General features: G+C 40.2%; 2 protein-coding genes across 5 annotated transcripts in view; one reads left to right on the top strand and one right to left on the bottom strand.

The window, feature by feature from the left end:
• Window positions 1–3,223: 3,223 nt before the first annotated feature.
• Window positions 3,224–23,240, bottom strand: part of wdfy4 (WDFY family member 4) — a 51,058-nt gene continuing 31,041 nt past the window's right edge. For 3 of the 4 annotated variants that reach the window (XM_061689457.1, XM_061689459.1, XM_061689458.1), the window contains exons 43-64: window positions 22,913–23,104; window positions 22,092–22,167; window positions 21,799–21,995; window positions 20,272–20,420; window positions 20,071–20,182; window positions 19,007–19,092; window positions 18,867–18,929; window positions 14,672–14,714; window positions 14,236–14,355; window positions 13,389–13,512; window positions 13,186–13,295; window positions 12,113–12,263; window positions 10,819–10,910; window positions 9,748–9,957; window positions 9,552–9,672; window positions 7,857–8,014; window positions 7,259–7,417; window positions 5,821–6,000; window positions 5,487–5,669; window positions 4,205–4,298; window positions 3,518–3,647; window positions 3,224–3,423 (exon numbers count right to left, since the gene is read on the bottom strand). In XM_061689457.1, coding sequence (XP_061545441.1) covers window positions 3,360–3,423; window positions 3,518–3,647; window positions 4,205–4,298; window positions 5,487–5,669; window positions 5,821–6,000; window positions 7,259–7,417; window positions 7,857–8,014; window positions 9,552–9,672; window positions 9,748–9,957; window positions 10,819–10,910; window positions 12,113–12,263; window positions 13,186–13,295; window positions 13,389–13,512; window positions 14,236–14,355; window positions 14,672–14,714; window positions 18,867–18,929; window positions 19,007–19,092; window positions 20,071–20,182; window positions 20,272–20,420; window positions 21,799–21,995; window positions 22,092–22,167; window positions 22,913–23,104 — 2,814 coding nt within the window. In that variant the 3' untranslated portion in view covers window positions 3,224–3,359. The remainder of the gene's footprint in view (window positions 3,424–3,517; window positions 3,648–4,204; window positions 4,299–5,486; window positions 5,670–5,820; window positions 6,001–7,258; window positions 7,418–7,856; window positions 8,015–9,551; window positions 9,673–9,747; window positions 9,958–10,818; window positions 10,911–12,112; window positions 12,264–13,185; window positions 13,296–13,388; window positions 13,513–14,235; window positions 14,356–14,671; window positions 14,715–18,866; window positions 18,930–19,006; window positions 19,093–20,070; window positions 20,183–20,271; window positions 20,421–21,798; window positions 21,996–22,091; window positions 22,168–22,912; window positions 23,105–23,240) is intronic. The other variant, XM_061689460.1, reaches the window with a different exon arrangement.
• lrrc18a (leucine rich repeat containing 18a) lies at window positions 16,669–18,841 on the top strand. The gene is made up of 3 exons (XM_061689462.1): window positions 16,669–16,899; window positions 16,977–17,056; window positions 17,957–18,841. Exon 3 carries the CDS (start codon window positions 17,961–17,963, stop codon window positions 18,771–18,773), a length of 813 nt encoding a protein of 270 aa, XP_061545446.1. The 5' UTR covers window positions 16,669–16,899; window positions 16,977–17,056; window positions 17,957–17,960; the 3' UTR covers window positions 18,774–18,841.

The raw sequence follows: 23,240 nt of genomic DNA, 5'->3' as shown, positions 1-23,240 counted from the left end.
TGGTTGGTCTGGTTGCATTAGTCACGCAGTTAAAATGGGCTCAGCAGCAACTCTAACGTCGTGTATGAACTGAGATAATTAAAGTTACTGTTTTTTTTCTTAGCATGCAGCATTATTTTAGGGTAGGCGTTCATTTCTATTAAGTGGATTGCGCACCCGGCGAGGTGTTAAAATGTTCTACTCTACTCTAGTTGAGCTGCAAATCAAAACGATCATGTTTCAAACAAGCACGATAAAGAATTATTGATATTAGGCTGTGTAAAGTTGTTTCGTTAACACTTAAATATATTCTAAGAAGCACAGTATCAGAGCAGATGTCTACAGATAAAGAACCCTGAGATAATTATTGTTATGATTTGGGACCAAGCACATAAACTAAATTGAATTGAACTGAGGAGCGCAGGGAGTCAATCCTAGCAAAATGGCCTCGGCAATTAGCAGCAAATAACACATTTGGGGGGTGTGCCAGCTCACGCTCAAGCAGGCAGGAAAGGTGAAGGTCGTGAGGCATTTGGTGAAGGTCAGGCCGAAAAAAAAATAGAAGAGTGGGAAGAGAATGATGCACATTCTCTCTGTGAGTGGGAGAGGCAGATATGATGATGAGGATGATGATGATACTCAACATCCCCCCAGTTCGTTCTCGTCGACCAGGATGAACCCGCTAATGACGACATTTATTCAAATTAGACTAATTGTAATCATGGTTAATAATTAGCTTTACAGTGCAGTATAATTGGGTTAGGCTACAAGATGGTTCTGCCTTGGCGATATAATTTATTTGATTTAATTACTGCGAAGAAGCCGACACTTGGACATCTCTATCATAAAATCAGCCATGTGGAGAGAATAGAGCCGGCCGTTGTCTTTAGAGAAGGTCATTGGCGGCTCTCTGGGAAAATTATGACGACTATTTTCCACTCTATTAAGCTACTTCACTTAGCACAATTAGCTGCACACACAAAGGTTAAAGACAGAAACCTCCTCCTTCATGACGGAAGAGAGCATGTTCAAGAAAAAAGTGAGACAAAGTAAGCTTGAGTTCCTTTTTTCCACCCTTACGAATGTTTTAAGTAGGGAAACGCCTGTGTAAACTACCCATGGATGTTGTTCTAATTAGACAGCTACACGGGGAACAGAATCTTCTTTGAGTTAAGAAACTATCAGGCGATGTCCTTAATCTGAAGTCAGCATTCTCAAGAATAATCAAAAAGGCGTTTAAAAAAATTTTTTTTTACATTTTTTGTTATACAAAGTGTCTTTTACAAAAGAGATCTCGCGAAATGGCCTCATCTGCAAAGATGGGGTAGAGACATACTGACAATCAAGCATACTATTCCCTCCCTTATGATCAAAGGCCCGATGGTCGGATGTCTCTTAAAGATTATCCTGTGGCGGGGGGGTGTGTTCAAGAATGATTTTACGATCCCGATCTGCTCGGAAATCGGTCTGGGCCAACAACCTGAAATGTTTGTTGGACCTATTCAATATTTACGTTCGGAAATCCTGATACAATGCGTGTAGTCAACGTCGAGTTTGGCCACGGAAGCCTTGATTCAACATCTGGTACAAAAATACAAAACACAGAAGCAATTGCGTGATAACAGGGTGAGAGAAGTGTCAAATATCAGACATCTGCCCGTAAGACTCTGCTACGACGATGATCATACCTCAAAAAGTGGAAAATTTGACTTTGTCACCACTCTGTCTCTGCTGGCCTAAACACTATCAGAAGCACTGACAAGATTTATAACTAAAATTCTAATATTTGTTCAACACAAACACAAATAAAAAAGGATCATACTTGCCAGAATAAGAAAATATGGATGAGGGAGCCACAAAATTAATTAATAACACATTATTGGAAATGCATTGCGTCCAGTACAACAATTCACAAGCAAATGAGTGTGGTAAAATGCTCACACACCACAAACATTTTGCAGAGCTAAACACTTGCAGCTCAAAATGCTGGCATGCGTGCACACCATTGTTTGGATTTCATGACACAAAGCTCTGCCATGAACCAGTGAAAACCTGACATACTCCTGATGCCAGGTTTTTGTGATGTAAAAATGAGAACAAGATAAATAAATGCAGAAACATTTTACACCATTAATGTGACCTATAGGCTGCACAACTCAATTAAAAAATATATATATATATATTTTCAAGGTGGCCCACTGGTAAGAGTGTCAGCCTCACAGTTCTGAGGACCCGGGTTCAATCCCCGGCCCCGACTGTGTGGAGTTTGCATGTTCTCCCCGTGCCTGCGTGGGTTTTCTCCGGGCACTCCGGTTTCCTCCCACATCCCAAAAACATGCATAAATTGGAGACTCTAAATTGCCCGTAGGTGTGCATGTGAGTGCGAATGGTTGTCTGTTTGTATGTGCCCTGCGATTGGCTGGCAACCAGTTCAGGGTGTACCCTGCCTCCTGCCCGATGACAGCTGGGATTAGGCTCCAGCACGCCCGCGACCCTAGTGAGGATAAGCGGCTCAGAAAATGGATGGATGGATATATTTTCAAGAGGGGAAGTAAAGATAAACAAATGTGGTCATACAAGTACACACGATAACACATCTTCCCACGTTTGGGAGATTTTGCCATGGTCCAATACAACCAAGGTTGAACTTTTTGGCCATCATTTTAAAAGACATGTTTGGCGCAAATACAACACTGCTCATCAACAAAAGAACATCATACTTACAGTGAAGCATTGTGGCAGCAGGATCATGCTTTGGGGCTGTTTCTATTTCACTGGAACTGAAGCCTTAGACATGGTGAAGGAAATCATGAACAGTGCAAAATAGCAGTGAGCGGGAGGGCCAAAAAAAAAAAAAAAAAGTCAGGATAAGCCCACGAGAACATCTGAACTTTATTTGGGGTTAGTCAGAGGCACTTGAAATGGTGGCAGGTGTGTGCAGACTTCCACTTCACATGAGCTTGAATGTTATTAGTTAATTCTGACCACAATCACACCCCAGTTATAAAAGGGTATGCATACGTGTGACCACGATATCTCAGTTGTTTATTTTGAATTCCCCTCTCGAATTTTTTTTTAAAACAATGTTAATTTGTATCGGTTATAGGTCACATTAATGCTGGATAAAATTTCGAAATGATTTATTTGGTGTTGTTTTTTTATATCTATCTATCTACAGTACATTCGGGCCTGCTGAGGTTTCAGATATGTTGCAAGACAATACGAATAAGTGCAAATAGTCATGAATAGCTACACGTTTAATTCAATTTGCCATTCAGTATTTACATATAAGGGTAGAGTACTAAATATTCACATTCGAGGTAAAGTTCCCTACTGTTCAAGACTTGAGGCACCAAGAATAAATGAAGTCACAGATGATCTCACGAGCAGGTCCAAGTGAAAACTCGGCCCCAGGCGTCACCTGCCAACAGCGTCACGTGGCTCCTACACAAAGACACTTTTGTAAATTATGCAACACATTAACACAACATGATGAAGTTCACCGGCTTTCAGTGAGTGGTTGATATTATGTGAATACCTGGACATGGCCAACGCTGTGATAGCTGGATTGTTTTTGCTGCGATGCTGCGACACAGTCCGACTTCTGTTCAGCTCCCGACACATCGCCAGACGTCTCTTCCAACGTTTCAGCTGCTGCGAGCCGTTCACTGTAGAAATACCATCGCGGTATGACTTGAACGTTATGTTGATAATCTGTACATGAGCCTCCTCAAGCGTTCAAATTGGTGCTCAATAGGCTGCCAAAGTGTGAAAAATCCCCTAAATATGCATGTTAAATGTTACATAAACAGTAGTCTCAGTGTAATTTGCCCAGCACAATGCTCAAGTGAGGGAAGTGGGGCTGTAACCAATGTATGCCAAATTGGATCTGGGTATTATTGCTTTCTAAATTATACACGCTCACGCACGTCAGCAGATTCACTCATCAGTGTTTACTGCCTCTATGTTTAATAACATTAGAACAACATCCTTCCTGCTAGCCCTAACACTAGCGAGGGATCTGAAAAAGCAAACCGCCTCGCTCGGAGAGCAGCGCTTAAAAAAATAATCATCTCACACTTAAGGATTTATCTAATTAGGGGTGTGTTTTCCTTGTGAAACTAAAATAAAAAAATACTTTTGGTGCAGTTTTCTGCTCGGCCACTCCCTTCTTCTTATCTGTTATAAATAGATCTATATCGGATCGTAAAGCGAGCAGCATTACCGCTTCCTGTCGGCGCCGTTGGGTCTCGCCCTGGGGACACGGGCTCTTCTGGAGGGCCAGTTAATTGTGTGTTAGTGTACTCCGTCCGCCATATCTGCGTGAAAGACACATAACGAGTAGCAAAATCAGACATAATTCAACATAATAGCAAACACACACTTACGCAGCGGGGTACGCGTACTCTCCATAACTCAAGGTAATAATAAAGTAATAATACCAATAGTGAGCATGTGTGGCATTGGCACACATTCTCTAGTGGGGGCCTAATTTAAGAGTTTGTAGTTTGATTGCAGCAAGGCAGCATTATGCTTATATTAAACACACACAACCCATATGCTGTTATTATTACCTTGATGGACAGCAGGCCACTACCTGCGAGGCTAACAGCAAAGTAATCCCATGCATTCAAACACCATGGAGTTGTACACCGTGTGTCACTGTGTTCCTGTCGTACGGTATTTACTGTTTTTCATGTAATTGTTTTCCTTACAAATATTTACTTTTCACATAACATTACATTGGTGTTTTGATAGCACACTAATTTATACATCCATCCATTTTATATGTCGCTTGTCATTAGGGTACACAGGTGAGGTGGAGCCTACCGCAGCTGACTGGGCAAGAGGCAGGGTACATACTGGACTGGTCGCCAGCCTATTGCAGGGGACATTTGAACAAACAATCATTCACACTCAAATTCACACCTATGAACCTGCCATGGATGTTTCTGGAAAGTTGGATGAAGCCAGAGTACCAGGAAAAAAACCTACGCATACACGGGGTGAACATACTGTACAAACAGCACACTGGAAGGATGTAGCAGAGATTCGAACTCCCGACCTCTGAAATGTGATACAGACATGCTAACCACTAATCCGCTGCTGCCTATAATATTCAGACTGTTTAGATTGTTACGATTGCACTTGTCTGCATCCCTTACAAAAAAGAAGACAAAACTATTGATGTAGCACTTTCATAAAAAGATTAGTGCCAAGATATGAGTGAAATTTGTGGCTGTAGTTTGTGCAATTCTTATATTTCATGTTAGTATATGTATTTTTATACAAGCAATATGCGTGAAATTTGTGGCCGTATTTTGTGCAATTCTTATATTTCATTTTACTATATTTATTTTTGTACAAGCAGTTGTCATGTTTGTCTCAAGTTTCTTAAGGTCCTCTAAAAGGCACTGTACATTCTTTTAAAAAAATATGACATCCATATGATTTCAAAGGCTATTTTTTAAATTGTTCTTTTATAACATCTCTTCTATAATACTCACCCGTATGATGCCATCTGCACAGCCGGTGACCACGACATTTCTGGCGTCCCACTCATGTCGCTGTGTGAAGCTGACACAAAGGATGTCAGCCCGAGACTCACAGGAAGTATCAGTGCAGGCCAACAGTTGGCCCTTCATCGTCCACAGGTAAAGCTCTGGCCCCGCGCATGATGCAATCTCGCCCTTGGACAGAGCAGTGCAGCATTAAACGTCCTTCAGCGCACATATGTACAGATTGCTAACAACAAAAAGAGGATATACACCAAGCATCCTCCCTTCCTCACGCTGTGAAACGAGCCAAAAACAAAAATGACGAGACTCAAGTCAGACTTACCGTGAGGTCATTTATAGCCACTGCACAGATGCTGCTTGTATGTCCCACCAGCTGTGTGACGTAGCTTAGCTCCTCCAGATCCCACAAGATGCACGTGAGATCACGGGAACCGCTCACCACCAAGCTATGGACCTCAGACGCAGCCACGCATGTCACCACTTCAGTGTGACCGTATAGCGGCTGGGGAAAAAATTATATGTATAACAGAGTGTCCGAAAAGATTTTTTACATACTTTCTTTTGTAGTCTCATAAGCTAATTTTCTCAAATTATCTGAAATTTGAACGAGATATGAACGTTTAATGTTTTGCTTATTATTTTTTCTGGATGAAGAATGACATTCACTAGCAATGAAAAATTAAAGCCTGTGTATTAGAATACGCTCGAACATGGTCAAACAAAAATATGCAGCAAGCCTTTTCAATAAAAATACACCAACTGGAAAGCAGATTTGAACACAGCACAGAAAAATGAAAAGAGGAGGGCAAAAACGGTGGTGGGTATTGAACATTTGTAAAGCTTTGTGAAATAATTTTTTTTGAACATATAGTCTATTTAATTTCATTCACCTCGGCCAGGTAGTTACTCAGATACAGTATTGACATTTCAAATGATGTTCGGACATGTTTTTTTTTAAACCTGTATATAGTATCAGTATTATTCAATGAAATACCAGATATACTGTACATTTTTAAATAAATAAAATAACAAAAATAAATGTATCACTATACTATATTCATTTTTACTTTCATATACATATATATATATATATATATATATTTTTTTTTTTTTGTTTGTTTCATCTGCAGTTGACAGGAGGAGTCTATTGCGGCGGGACTTTATTTTTACAAACACATTTTCAGAATAACATTGACAATACTATTACAACGTATGTCAAGTGAGACTGCAGCTGAAAATAATGCTGAGAAACGACAACAACCAAGGCAGCCTGGACAAAACAAATAAGTCTACCCGAAATATAAACATGGACACCCACAAAATTGTGGCACGAACACATGGCAGATTCTATTGGAATACTAATGTTTTTTTAAAGATGCTGTCGCCACATACAGAGATCATCTTTAATCAGGAAACTTAATTTAACTCACGAACTGCTTACGTGCATCAGCAGGCGTTGCTGTTTTGGTTAGCAACTGAGTTTGCAAGATCTTATGTTTGTGTGTGATTAATAGTGTTTATGAACTGAGATAATTACAGTTACTACCATTTGTTTTTCCTAATGGGAAAGGGGAGTCGTCTAATTGAGTGTATAATGCACTTGGTGACTAATTGGGGCACAGCATCTATTTGAGGAAATATGGTTCTGGGTGAGTGAGCCTTTCAGCTGAATGAACTGCAACAATTACATTAAAAAATGAAGCGTGTCAGTTCCCTGTGGTCTCTATGTAGTGCATGTAAAGAAACGCAACTAGACTCACCTGTCTGAGTTTCATGTGGGTGACTTTATCCTTGTTGAGTACCACATCCCACACACAAACCACAGTGCTGCTCCCTGCAGTGATGATGGTGGTTGGGTTGGGACAGGCAGCGCACATAGTTGGCCCCCAGGCACATAAACTATCGCACACGGCAAACGTCTTGAGATGGACATGCAAAGAAATGATCATACTGTATTTTTCTTGAGGATTTCATGAACACATAACTTTATTTTAACCAGTATACAGTGGATCCCCACTACTCGTGGGGGACTGGGACCTTGCCGGACTGCGAATAGCAAAAATCCATGGATAATTGACGCCCATTACAACTGCATTGAGGGAGAAAATAAACCAAAACAACAGAACTTTTAACCCAAAAATTCTTATGAGTGCACCAATATACGTTTTCGGGGTTAGCCCCCACCCCCGAACACACATACAAAAAAAATGAAAAACAAAAAAGAAAAATGAATTGGATGCGGGGGTCCACTGTATTTATACACCATATAACACGTCCCCCAGCATTGGATCTGCATTTGATTCCTTTTCCTTTCACTCATGCACCAAAAAAAGTCAATGTCCTCTTGATACAAATTACCTTGTCAGTGGTGTAGTTTCCAAAAGTGCAACTGTTGTCAGGGAAACCCCAGTTGAAGAAGCAGCTCAATGAGGGAGACAGGAGGAGTCTGTTTCTCTCTAGGATCACCACTTCTTTTTCCAAACACACTATTTGACCCACTGGACCTATCTGCAGTTCTAAAGAATGTCATACGGTATAATGTGACTGTGAGTGGACCACAGGGGAGCAAGAAAATACAGCAATTTTTCCTAAATCCTACTGTAAGTAATGTTTATCTATTAATTAGTCAAACCATTTTAATTTAATTTAATCAACCGAATCTGTTAGTTCAGTATGCTTGTACAGGATGTCAATTCAATAAATCACAGAAAACACCGAGCTTTAAGTGTATGCCTTTAGCCGACGCCAGGATCCTGGTCAGCTACAAAAGTTGCATGTTTGAGTGCGTGTGTGAGAGGGTTGTAATTGTTCCGGTAATTGACCTATCCGTAGAGGCACAAATCATTACATCCTGTCACCAGCTCTCCTCAGGAAATCCCCAGAAAGAAGCCAAGTCCCGGCGTTCCTCTTCCTATTCATCTCTATCTGCTTATTGATCAGATCAGACACTCTAAGATTTAATATCAAATGTAATATGCAGGAATCTCTCCCTGAGCATTTGCAGATTCATCTCCTCTTCTACAGTGGGTCTGTAGGGATATTCAGATTATTAAGTAGAGCTCAGCAAAAGAGTCATCTCCGTGTCGTAGTTGTAACAGATAGCGCCTTCCACCCCGTCCATAGTGTAAATTAAAATATGGATGCTCTCGCACTGTTACAACGATCCCCCGGAGACCAGGTCACATCTTGTATATAATAATTGGCGTCAAACAGTGTGAGATAAAGTAAAGGCGGGGAGCAACAGAAAGTGGTGGCAGATGAAGATGACAATAAGAACATGCTATTATTTTCTGGATTGTAACTATACTCAGTATTGGAATCACTGCTGTCTTTAATCTTTACATGGGATATAGAATGTAAAAATGTAAAAAAATAGCTGGCTTTTCTTATGCAAATGAGACCATCAATCCACCCATCATTTCAAAACTTGCTTTTTTTTAAATAAATTATATAATCACCTCATAGAATTCCAATTGGATTTAGGTCTGGACCAGTACAAAGCTTGAATTTTCTTCTGATGTGGTATTTAAAGCAACTGAAGACAAAGCTAAACTAAAGGTCTGCTTCTAACAAGGATGGTCAAACGTTTTTGCTCATTTGATTTTTCAAATGGACAGATGGGCACGAAATGTGCGTGTAAAATTAGGTTGTGAGTTTTAATATTAATAATATTATTGATAATTACATTATAATTAATCAATTCTTTCATTTTTTTTAAATTTACTGTATAGTTGTTTTTATTTTACTAATATTTAAATTATTTTATTTACAATAACTACATTAACCCATTATTTGATAAAAATAACTAAATAAAATGTTGACTATTTGAAATTGTTTATTTTACTAATATGTTTTATTTTCAATAAATAAATTAAGCAATTATTTAATGACTTCAATGAATAGAAATGAATAATGGAATGTTAGTAAAAAAACAAATGCAAGAAATATTACAGGACAATAAGAAATAATAATAATTGATAAATGTAAATGTGCGTTAGCTCGTAAAAGAACAAACCAGGCTGCATAATTTGCACAGCTGTGCTCCAAGCATACCTCTAAATGGTTGGGCAGTCGTACTGAGTTTGTCGAGATTGAAGAAAAACGGAGTTGGATGAGGTGGTGATGGCCCCTCTTTCTTTGTACTACTACAAGGTGGATGGGGTTTGGTGAAGAGCTAAGGCAAAAACAAAAGAGATTATGTTTTAATTTAAAGAAAATTGTGGGTGACTAATGTGTTCCTTTTTCTAACCTGTTTGGGAATCTGGCCAAAGTTACTGACATATCCCAAAATGGTGCTCTTAATGAGCGGATCCTTAGCATCCTGACGGCCTCTCTGAGCGTAGAAGTAAGGATGGAAGGTGTTGACACTTTCAACAGCAGCGGGGCCTTGTTGTCGGTACCCAAAGATCAGGTCAATCCACAAATGGAGGTGTGAACTCACGTAGTCACTTTCCAAGGCCTGTTATAAACAACACAAGCTATTGTTACTATACACTGGCATGCAGCGCTTCTTTATAAGACTGAGGCCAAAGTCATCAGTCAAACTTTTAATATGAGACTTTCGCACCACTTGTTTTAGAATGCACAAGCAATCAAAAAAAAAAAAAAAAAAGTACACTATGATTTTCTCGAAAGGTCCATTTAGAAGTCATATGTGGCATAGTTATGAGCTTACCACCGTGGCATTAAAGAAAGTTTTGTGCAGAATTAGCCATAGATTGGTTTTGAAGAATTAATAAGGAAAAATAGGACATAATGACCTGCAGCAATCTTGCAAATATTAATAATTCCACCCTGGAATAACAAAAAAAAAACTCATAATGAGGATATATTGTCCTTATTTAATTTGTGAAGGGCAGAAAATCAATCTTCAAAAGTTACTAATTATATGAACATTGTTCAGTAGATTGTGGCACGATAACAGTTCAAATGCCCCCAGGATGGATGGAAGAAAGGAAAGTCAAGACAAAATGAACAAAGAGCAGTGATCCAGCTGAGAATGCGGAGGGAGCCTGCAGACATGATGCATTTTGGGAAGAAAAGGCCTGCATTGGCTTGTGCTGAATAGGCTTTTTGTCTGCAGATACGTTGCATTGAAAAGCAAGAAGAGGCCATTATATGACAAATGAGAATAATACAGTGCATGTGTTAAAAAAAACAAAACTGTGTGTAACCAACACTATCACCTTGTTTCATATTTTCAAAACACCATGTTTTCTGTTTACACTAGTTATGAAACGCATTAATAGGTCTTGTGGGAAAAGTCCTCATAATGTAATGAAGTAGTAGTGTCCAAAAGTGAGGCGGTGAGCTCACTGACCTCACGCTGGATTCTAATGAACTCCTGAGGGTCATCTTTGGCCCATGCCGGTAGCTCCACGTCTCCCAGAGCAGTTCCGTCTGCCATGCAGCCTAAAGACGGTGCAGAGGAAGACAGTTTGTGAACCAAATAGTGTTACCAAACAATATCGCATTTTAACGTTTTGCAAATGTTTATCTATGCGTGAGAACACACGGATCACCTTGTCACTTTATGAATTATCCATCCATCCATTTTCTGTACCACTCATTCTCACAAGGGTCGTAGGCGTACTGGAGCCTATCCCAGCTATCTTCAGGCGGGAGGAGGGGTACACCCTCAACTGGTCGCCAGCCAATCGCAGGGCACATATAAACAAACAACCATTCACACCTACGGGCAATATAGAGTCTTCAATCAAGCTACCATGTATGCTTTTGGGATGTAGGAGGAAACCGGAGTGCCCGGACAAAACCCACGCAGGCACAGCGAGAACATGCAAACTCCACACAGGCGAGGCCGGGATTAATCCCGGTCCTCAGAACTGCGAGGCAGATGTGCTAACCGGTCTCCCACCAATCCACCAGTTTATGAATTAAACATGCTATATTTTAAGACGGTAAGACCAAAGTTATCAAACTGTTGCAAATACCTGCAGTTTAAATACATTCCCTGTGTATTTAAAACAAGAAGTGATGACCAAAACTATTGTGTATAACAACAACATGGCTGCTGTTGATTTATCTATCCATTTTTCTATAGTCCTGATCCGGGACCAGTCGCCAGTCAATCACAGGCCAAACTGAAAAACATTCATTCACACTGAGATTCGGAGCTGAGCTCTGAAACTCAAACCTCAGAACTGTGAGGCAGACTGCTATTGATTACGAATTAAAAACACATCACTAAAAGCCATGTCTCATGTTCTTAAGAAATAAGGCTGAGTCTTGTTTTTTTTAGTAGAGCTTGTGCGATAATGGCGGACCAGAGCATTACGAATGTTTTAAAACTGCACTGGGCAAAAAAAAAAAAAAGTTTTTGAATTTAAACTAATTTGAGGACAGTTCTTAAACAGAAGAAACAGAACATATGGATGGATGAAGGAGGGTATGGAATATAGTGATCGGATGAGGTTAATTCCATGTATATACAGCACATCTACTTTTGAAAGCGCTTATCCTGTTTATGGTCGCGGGGAGCTGGAGCCTATCTCAGCTGACTTGGGCCAAAGGCTCCCCACACCCAGGACTGGTCATCCAGTCCATAAGTCACAGTGTTGTTTGAATAAAGAAGGGATAGAGTCCTGGAGACTGACCCAGCTGCATGTGGTTGGAGTTGATCAGGAAGTCCGGCAGGTAGAAAAATTCTGGAATCAGCTCTCTGACGTCGCTCATATTATCTTGCGAGGCCGACTCCCACTCCTTGTTTACACTATAAAACATCCGCTCTGGGATATCAAATCCTCCCTACGAGAAGACGGATAAAGTGAAAAACTCATGTCATGTTCCATTAATACAGTAGTCTGAGAAAAAAAACACACTGCAGACAAAGGAAGCTTTTCATCCTTCCATAAATTCCTGTAATCTGTGAGGAAAGTCTCATGAGAAGGAATGTAATTTAGAATAAAACAATTATAGAAATGAATGAAAATAGCCTATATATTGATAAATCGGGTTAGAGATGTAAATCCGGTTATGGATATTACAACACGAGTGTTGTTCGCCTCAGTAGACAAAAAGACACAGTAATTCACCAGACTAACATCTTTATTGCTTTATTCTGACTATCAAATATGCATGCCTTTTCATTATAATCAATTGGACGCCGTATTGGAAATTTGCGACATCGATGGCTATCTGTATGGGCTGCTTTTAGATGCCTCCTGCAATTATTTGCATATATATTGAAATCTCAACATAATTTGTTTTCAAACCAAGAAAAGACCCCAACCAAGAACAGATGCCACGGGAACCTCTGAACAGTTATTTATTTAATTTCTCAAAATGTATTTTTTTAATGAAAAGTTCCATGCATGTAGGTGAACTGCAGACTTTGTTTGCACAAGTCTGTTTGCAGTGACAAATCAGCAACTATTAATTTTTAAATGTATTTAATTTTAATTTGTATTCATTAGAGCAACCTTATTTGAATTGTAATCATTCTAATCATTAATAAAGAGCCTTTCCATAACTTGAGAAATCTTGTCACATTGCTGTGTGGCAGCTTCTTTCAATTTCAGACGTTTTTACATTTATATAAATTATGAGGCAAATTAATTAATTGGATGATGAACAACTCATTTAATCAAAGATGAAAGTCCCCTAATTCTATAATTTTCCCATAAGATTGACTCCAATAAGTACAGTTCGTGCTCACAACTTATTTTACCTGCAGTGTCTGAAAGGTATGAGAAAAAGGCTCCATGCGAACAAGGAAAGAGGCTACGATGATGGCTGAGGAATAGTGGGTACAGTAGTGGCATCGTACTGACAAACCTCCTAAAAGAATTTCAAAAGAAGACAGGGCATGTTGAATACAAAGTATAGTACACTGCAAATGTGAGAAGAATGGAAAGGAAGCTGGAAAGATACCTTCACACTCACTGTTCTCTACTTCGTCATATCTCTGGATGAACATCTGCTTTCTTATCTCTGTCTGAGCACCCATTGGCTTCGAAAGATCTCGGAATGATGCGGGATCTGACAGGTCCAGTGTCTGGTACATATGTACTTTGGATAAAAATGCAAGCATGCCACCATGCAATTCTAAAAAAAAAAAACTGTAGAGGAACTGAAAACCCCCAAAAACTTAACCCACAAATGCTCATATTATAGCAATAAACATCTGTTCAATCATTTCATATTATTACACAGTTTGTGTGGCCGTTAATTGAAAAAGTGGTCCCTGATATGGTCTAGAGCAGTGATTCTCAAAGTGAGGTACGAGTACCACTAGTCGTACGCAGGCTTCCTCTCATGGTGTGCAAAAGATTAACTGACTCAAATGTTCAAACTGCGCATATTGTTCCAGTGGCTTCAACATTTTTTAATGCAGTATAACAGTTCAGTTACATTTAACTTTTTAAGTAGAATGCATTTAATCATTTGGAAAGGTCTGTTATCAAACATTTAAGTAATTTTTAACTTTTACCTGCAATACATAAGAAATTAATCATTAAAGTTTTTATTTATTTTCCCAGTATTTATTTTTCCTATATTTAGGCACAATGTTGATGCGCTAACTCTGCATAATGCTACAGTGGCTAAAGAAAATATTAAATATACTTTCGAGGAATAAAACCTCAGCCATATTGTTGATGAACACTTGGGCCTACTACGCAACTGTATGCTGGTCATTATGCTGGTACTTGGAGAGCTTACATTTTTAGTGGGTGAAAATGTTTTGAGAACCACTAGTCTACATTAGAAACTGTTGTACCTCTGACTTGTAGTCAGCTAGGACCCAGGGGAATACAGGATACTGCATGAGGTCATTGTATGTCCTCGCAGCAAGAGTATTCAAATGCATCAAGTACTCAAAGTTACTGATCTCGCCTTTCTGCAAGAAAAATGTACACAAAGGAGATGACCACTTTATCAAGCATTGTTCAAATTCAGCTAAGAAAAAAAGTTGGCATGTGTGGAAAATAACATTACTCTTGACTTAGTGTTGATGGTATTAGGACAGTAATTATGCATCCCATTTAAAAGATTGTAAGAGACAGGACAACATTTAAACCTAAAATGCTTATTTTCCCATTTTGATTGACTGCATTTGAACTTCAGCTTTTCAGATGATACAGATACTGCTTACAAATAAATCCGGCGCACAAACAAGTGACTAAAAATACAACAGATCATCATCTGAGTCATACCTGCCATTTAACAAGGGTTGCCTTCTCAACCACGGGAGTTTTCCTGGTACACAAGAAAACAAATAACTTGTGTTAACACCGGAGTTTAAACATTTCTTACCACCTACTTGTTGCCAAGCAACTGGTGATGAAATGTAACACAGAAGAAGTGAGCACACTTGAGTGATTTTAGGATTTGTGTTTAGTAGACCGCAGCAGTAAGTTTTCCATTATATACTAAGTTAACCGCTCCATCTGTTTATAGTTTTATCCTGTTTATTACCAACCCATTTCTCTCATTGTCCTGTGGTAAGTCACTTCCCCTCCAGAGCTTCAGAAGTAGTAGTAGCACTTTTAATATTGGCAGTAGTCAAATTAGTAGTTAAGTTATTACTAAATGTTTAATATTTATTTTTCAGCTTTCAGATCCTCAAAGCAGAGTGCCTGTTTCTCCTGTTAACCAACTGGTCGAGGCAGATGGCTACAGTGTTTTTGATCTGTTCCAGGTTTCATCAGAGAGTTTTCTCCCAGCCTCATTTATCAAGTGTTTGTTAATGACTCTTTTGTGGTTTAAAAAAAAATAAATAAAAGTACTTTGAGATCACTTTTATTGTGATGAATCAATAAACATAAAAAAAAAAAACATTCTGATCAAATATGACAAGCTATTTGGAACAATATATTTTGGATGATTGTAACTAGCAAACACATTTATAACTACACCTTTTTTTCCTCCATTAACTTTAAAACTTACTATACTGTACTTAATTGAAAATACACTCCAATTATGTTGTCGACGCAGCGCGGGATGACTCAAAACGTAATTATTATTTTTTAAATGCTCTAACCAAGGACGACATATTTACATGCATCTGCCATCTATAGTTTTGATATTTGGATTTTTTTTTCTTTTTAATGAAGGCTAATGGTATCTTTCCCATCAATGTTTTGACAAATCCACACACTGATATCACAAACACTTTAAAATTCTTACAAACCCCTATCGTTTTAAATAAATAATAATAATAACATGGCGACACGATGGGCGAGTGTTTAGCACATCCACCTCACGGTTCTGATTTTGTCGTTCAATCGGGAGTCCTTAGCTGAGGCTCGTGCACTTTGTGTTGTTGTTATGCGTCAGAAAGCGACCATCATCTCATGCATGGCGTCAAACGGCGGATAAATGCAGAGTTGTGTGTTCAACTTCAGAAGTTGTGTTGTTAACTCAGCCGGTTAATACGACTCAGTAGAAATGTGGGACCGACATAATTGGTTTTAGTTAGTGAACTCGCATTTGAACGGATGCTAGCAGTAAAAACTCCGCTAACATGTCAAGTCAGGTAGAGCGCCGGAGAACTCAGCGGCGTTTGTCACGTTCTGTTTGGCGTCATCGCTTTCGGCGACGCCAGTTTGATGACGTCGCTCGTAAACTGTCTGTGGATTGGAATTCATACTCGAACATGCCATGCGGTGTCGGAGATTTGCACGAACGGCGTCACTGCACTTTCGAACTTCTGTCACGCCACCAATTCCAACGTCTGTGGATGTAACCAGAAAATGTCGTGACATATGAAACCGTTTGTTTGTTTTTTATTTACTTTTTTATTTTTATTTTTTTTAAACAAATTGCTGACATGAACTCCAGGCGAAGAAAGAAGGCAAAAGAAGTCGATGCCAGATCGCACAGATGGGTGGGCGGGTTGCGTGATTGACAGGCGTAAGAAACATTATTTTGCTTCCGAAAAGCAACTGCAGATTGACTATAAACGGCGGAGCGTGGTACTGCAAGGCGCTACAATTCAATATTTCAATGCAGTGGCATTGATATTACAGGAATGGGCTACATTTAATTGCTTAGTGTTAAATTAGGAATTTCGTTAAAGGACCATATATGTTGAAGTCATCACTGACAGTTTTTACATTACTTCCGAACTGATAGTTAATCTACGAGAGCATGCATATCTATGCCAGATTGTAATGAACATTTCATAAAGTAATTTACTCGCACAACACTATCTATCCGAGTTGTTTAATTTAAATTAGGAGCGCATTCATTTGCTCCTGAAATCTGCTTCCCCCTCTCTGTGGGCCAGTATCATGACAATACAGTCCTACTGCCAAAGACCCCATGTTGCTAAGTAACAATGACAAACAAGAGGAAACTTGCATTTGCAGTGTGCAGGAAAGGAAACATTGCATTCCTGAGCTTTGCTCTCAACTTTGAGGATTACGATCAGTGTCACCAGGTATTACTTCAGTTCATCGTCTGCATGCTGGCAACTAGTTTGTTGCTATGCCCTAACCTGTTTCTTTATTGGGACAGGGGCTGGTGGTGTTGGTGGACTTTTAAAACTGAAGACAATCATTACTTTGTTAAGTCAGAACTGGAAACACAAGACTATGGTGAGTAAATAGATTCATTTATGTTGAAAATAGTCAAGAATAATGGATACTATTCTAAGTCCTCACTTCATCCACTAACCCAAGAACAAATTATTTTGTAAGCCTACACCAAATCAGTCATTGACTTTGGTTGTGTTGTGTGTTATCTAATTGCAGGCAATAATTTCATGCAATAGTTTTCTATAGGAGGTTATAATAGAACAAGCACAAGTGGATAGCCCCTCTCATCCTGAGGATGATGAATGAGGCGAGAGAGGGCCTTGGGGTGTAACACAGACAAAAACACACGCACACCTTGCTCCCTCAGTTGGGAAGGGGGAAGAGCCAAGCCTTCATCACACTCCAAGCATCCCATAACTATCATTTATCAAAGTCCTGATTTGACTCTTCACTCATGTATATCCACTTTTGTACAGTCATGTACAAGTCATGTATGCCATTACACTTGGCATGCCCCAAACACCTCAAAGAAACACACACACGCACACACTTTTTTTCCTGGCCAAACAACACACTCGGTGATAGAGCATCAGCACTCATTTGTTTTTGTTGCATTACCCAATGTCGCCTGAATGCTATTGTTCCCCAGCATTAGCCTTAATTAGAGAGTCGTGATCTTAAATACCCCCTTGGGCAACACCGGATGAGCACGCACTAGTTCAAACATAACACTGCATTGGCACACACACACACAGACACACACAAACTCTTAATTCCTCAGAGAGAATGCTTTTCCCATTGCCCCTGGCTATACATGAGCCTTATTTTGTGTGTGAATAAATCACAAGCCTTGCGCAATCACTCACATAAACACACATTGCAAATTTATTTACTATAAATGGTCATATGAGCCTGAAAATGTGAGATAAATCATGTGGTTATTTCCTGTGTGTGTCGCAGCACCATGACCAAAAGGAAAGGAAACACAGGGACGAAGGTGACACTCAAGGATGCCAAGAAGGCCATAAGGATGAAACCCGACGGGTGGCGCCGGCTCACACTTAGCAACATGGGCATAACCATCTTCCCGCAGTGTATCCTCAAACTGACTAACATGGATGAGTTGGATCTCAGCCGCAACCAGATACAAAAAATCCCAGAGGGCATTGGGAAGTTGTCATCGCTCAGGTGGCTGGACCTGCACAGTAACAAGCTAGAGTCCGTGCCAGAGTCCATCGGTAAACTGGTGGGCCTGACCTACCTCAACCTCTGTAACAATCGTCTCACCTCGTCAGGTTTGCCCGCTACGCTGGCTTCCCTTACCAACCTGACGAGTCTAAATCTGGGGTTGAACAAGCTGGATGCCCTGCTTCCCACTATGGTCCCTCTAGAGAGCCTCCAAGAGTTAGGCCTGTTTGATAACCTCTTCACCCGCCTGCCAGACTTTGTGAAAGCCCTACGCAATCTGACTAAAGTGAACATAAAACGAAACCCCTTGTTGAAAGTTAAGGAGTCCGGCGAGGAGATGGAAACTGAAAAGTCAGACGAGGAGGATGGTGTGTACCTCGTCCATGAGAGTAGACTGTGTAGTACATGCCTTAAAATATGTAAAGACCCAGGAGGAAGGCATTTGAGAGGAGATTGTATGAGGGACATGTTTGAGGACAAAAGGTGTTATTCGGGACTGGTAACACCGAACTCAGTGGCTGCGGTCAATCAGGATGTTTGGAGAGTTAAGAAACTTGAACACTATCAGTCGTTCGAAAGCAATATTTGATATGTTTTGATGCATATCACACTTCAACTCATTATACAACAACAATGAAAACATTTGCTCCTTCAATAAACTGCTGTTTGTTGACTTGACTACCTGGCATTAGCGATGACATCAGCAAAACCTCTGCCTTTTAATGATGACACCACCTTGCACAACCTACAAGACAGATTTCAGGTCACGGTAACGTCAATGTCAATAGTTTTTACGTCCATCATTCAGATGAGTCTTTTTACCTTTTATATGCAGAGACATGGTCTTTATTTATGAACACCAAGAAGGCTGAGTGGCCATTTTTCATGAAGACCTCAATGGCATTGTCCTAAGAAAGAGATCAGTGTTTTCCTTACTGTAACATCACCAGGTTCTAATTTTAAATGCATTGCAACTCCTACAACTATGACAGCAGATACAATCTTTTCATATTAAACAATTTATCTAACCTCAACATCTGAAGTTGTTTACCAAACTTTCAGCTCACCCAAATAAGAAATCTGGCTAATCATCGCCTGAGCTTTTTGTGTGTCCTAGTACTATGCTTACACTTACTACCAATGCTGAATCCAACTGTTACACCTACAGTAGGTTGGGAATTAAAAGGTTGATAAAATGTGCATGGGCACAACATAGTGTGGGTTGACCAATTTCATTAAAAGACCAACCCACACATCGTCCACCACAAAAAAAGGCTACAAATCTTTCGGAATAAATGAAGAGTTAAAACTGTGAATGCGGTGCAGGCACACACATACAGAGCATCAATACAAAGTGAGTTGCAAAAGTGAAAATCTGTGGTCAACAAGAGCGCATTGTACCTTGCAGAGTGTACTAAACGGTACTTGGATCCTTCCCTAGTAGCCTAAATACCAAACCTGTTTTTAGTGTACATTTATATATTTAATGTGGAACAATATTAACAAAACAACCGGAAGGGAGGATAACAAGTGTCTCCTTATTTACTTGTATCTGGCTGTTGGCCACTGTACTGAAATACATTTTATTGGTGAATGGACGGAGATCAGCAAGAAAATAGACTACTGCAGCAAAGTGGAGATAGTGGATTATAATATGGCATCATCAGGGTAAGACAATGTCTGCATGCTTATCATTTTTTGATGAATCTGCTCCACCAGTGGTGGTTTATGTCATAATTATGTACAGTATATGCTTTGCAAAAGGTTGTTCGTGTCGGATCGTTTTCAAACTAAACTGTAAACATACTTTTTCATTTCAGGAATAATGAAATCAAAATATAAATAAATGCACTCATTGCTCTTGTAATCACTGCAGAATGTTTAACCTCTAATAAGAACCGCATAAATCGAGCCTCCTTGATGTCCTCATAGAGCCAGTGTCTGCAGCTTGGTGTTGACTCCTTACTCAGCATGCTGGAAATGAAGGAATCCCTTACACTAGAGAAAGAATTGTGAGGATGAGTAAGGCTGAAACAACTGGGTATGTGTTGTTGCGTAACTAACAAGTACAAAACACACAGTCGTACCTGCTGGGCTGGTGCTTCCTGCAGCAAATGTCTCCAGACCGACTCAGAGTGAATCCTTCGCACAAGAGCAGACTCTCTTTGGAAAACAGCAGCAGCCCCTCAGTCACTTTGAGGCCGCTCACCATCACAACACACATCTTTGCTTTGACCTAAGCAAGAGATTCATTTCAGCTCCTTGCGATGTGCACAATTCATATTCAGCCAACATGTGATTGATCATTTTAATCACATATTCTAATCATTATTAAGAAGGCACCATTGAACACTTCATTATAGGAGCTGATTGATGGGGAGGAGAAGGCCTGGTCCCTTTTCCAGCACCTCCATTCAACATCAAAAGGACCCACATGCTCTTTTCAGGGCTGGCTGGAGCTAATGCTAACCGCACAGTGTTAATGTGTGTAATTCTATTGTCTCTCCCCTCATTTCACAGTGAGTGTGCACACCTGGTTGCCCCCTGTATTGGCCCCTCTGGGACACAGAGCCCAAAAACCATATGGGGCCCCAACACAGCCGCAGGGCCCCACAATTTATACTAATCAAATCAGACTCCCTACCCCCAGACATAAGAGTCACACTTGTGAAGGAGGAGGAAGTCTTACCTCACCATTATTAGTAGAATTAATCACTGTCACATACACAATAGGAAACCTGCTAAACGATCAGAACCTCTTGTCTGAATGCACACAAACGTACGTGATATGATGAATAGTGTCATGTGAAAGCCTTTAAGAGTTAAAGTGAGACTTGGCGCATATTTTTACCCATGGTTAGATTAAATGGCCATTTCCATGAGCAAACACACGCTGCAATCCGCTCGATTGGCCCTAACAAATGAGTAGATTTCATAAAAATTTGAATTATCATCAACGACTAAATACATAACAATAAACAATTTTCCTTATCTGTGTATTGTGCAGGGGACAGATATGCATTATGAGTCAGAGAGAGATTTAGTCGCTGATTGGGGGAAGAGAAAAGAGGGACTTTATTGACAGAGCCTAATGTCAGACCATTGATTTCTCCCCACACACATTACTGTCATAATCACACTATTGGCGCTGGAAAGCTAATTATGTGTGGGTCTGCTTTTGTGTGTTACTGTCCACGCTGTGTGTTAGTCTGCATCCGTGTGTGTGTGTGGATTTCCCAAAGCTAATGACTGTGTTCATTTGACAGGACGCTCAGCAGGACTCACACACTTGAACCACAGCGAGACAACTACGCAGATCACACTTACTAAGCAGATGTAAGACAGCTTGCATCACCTCCTACTGTTTTTATTAATACATCTGTCAGAAACATTAAAAGGCGCGGCTGGTTGCCAGCATGAAGAGAATCCCTGTCAACATGCACCGTCTAACTCAGTGGAAGAATGAGAAGAGCTGAGCTCGGCCTTACAGTAATGAGCAAAGATGAAATCCTGATAGCAGCATTGAGATACTGGAGTCTCTAAGTGCGCATCTGATAGTTATTATGATAGTGAATTTGGCCAGCCTACTACTACAGGCTCCCAAGCCATAGTACCTCCTCTCCAGGATGCAGCTCTTGCAGGATGATGCGAATATCATTGCAGGTTGGCGTGTGGAAGCAGGGCTCTTCATGGTCTTCGGAGGCAGGTGTTTCATTCAAAACAGGAAAGAAGGTCAGCTGATCACAAGTCTGTGCTCCATCCTCATCTTCCTCTTGAGCCTCGGCGCCAACTTCACACAGAATCTTTGGCTCTGGTACAAAGGGAAAACAAGACTTTTACAGTGAGTCAAAACAAAAAATATTACAATGTGACAGAATGCAGTGTCTGTTTTATTTGTTTCTTTTACCCGTGTCAGCTTCTGTGCTCTTGTTGTTTTCTGCAGACGTGACATTCCTCAAGCCCAGAGAGAGCGCTCCAAGCACCTTTATAAATATCATCACATTACATATATTATCATCATGACATTTTTTCACATTTTTCCAGGTTGCTCTTCAATGTAGTTGCCGTTGACACTGAATGGGGCAACGTTCTGCCTTCAGAGGTAGAAACCGAGCTGTAACAGAGGCGGGACAGCGTCTCTGTGGAATGCCATTTTGCTAGGACACTTCTCCTTCCCTGTTGCTTTGAAAGCAATTGTTCTTTTTGTACAACACACCAGACGCTAGCGATGACGTCATCTAATTGTCTGATTGTGGGACGGCATGTTGCTGTGTGAAAGCGCCACACAGTTAAAGCAATATTGGCTGGTGTCTGTGTAAAAGGGTGGGCAATGCTGGATCATGCTAATGTTTGACTTGTGCAAATGCAAAGACAGAGAGACAACCACAATGCACCCCCACTCAATATCCTCTTGATGATCTGATACATTCTAATACAGTACCGTATTAAAGCAGATGACAACTGAAGTGACAGAGTGTTGTATCTCTACTTATGGGGAAGTTTCTAAATTCACTTTCATCACTCCTTTGACAAAAGTGAAGATGCAAAAAAATATCTTAAAAACAAAACTTATGTATGCATACGTTCTGCATAAAACTATGACCTGTTTTTTGCTCATGAAAAAAATTAAATCAAATCCTGTGGCAGACACTGCAGACAAACAGCTATAAATCCAAAATATCCCGGTGGGACATATGTCGAGATCGCCTTTTCCAGTTATTACTGTACCCGTCTGACTCGTCTCAGTTCCTTTCTGCGGACGCGGAGTCTGGTGCGGTTGGGTCCTTCGGCAGCGTCTTGCACCCAGTCACAGCTGAGCAGCACACCCGGACTCGGGCCAAACACGGCTCTCTCCCTCAGCAGCTCTGCCTCCATAAGCAGCCATTGGGAGTTGACCCGATCGCACTCACTGGCTCGTAACTGGGCCGCAGCAACAAGCCGAAAAGACAGGGATGACAAATACAAATAAATGGCTTTGTTAATGTACCGTAATTTCTCGTGTCAATAGTGCGCATTATACATAGGTATAGGAGAAAATGGGGGGAAAAAACATTCA

This window comes from Phycodurus eques, chromosome 11, assembly GCF_024500275.1.
Source record: "Phycodurus eques isolate BA_2022a chromosome 11, UOR_Pequ_1.1, whole genome shotgun sequence".
Taxonomy (NCBI): domain Eukaryota; kingdom Metazoa; phylum Chordata; class Actinopteri; order Syngnathiformes; family Syngnathidae; genus Phycodurus; species Phycodurus eques.
This window is presented reverse-complemented; position numbering and strand designations above follow the sequence as displayed.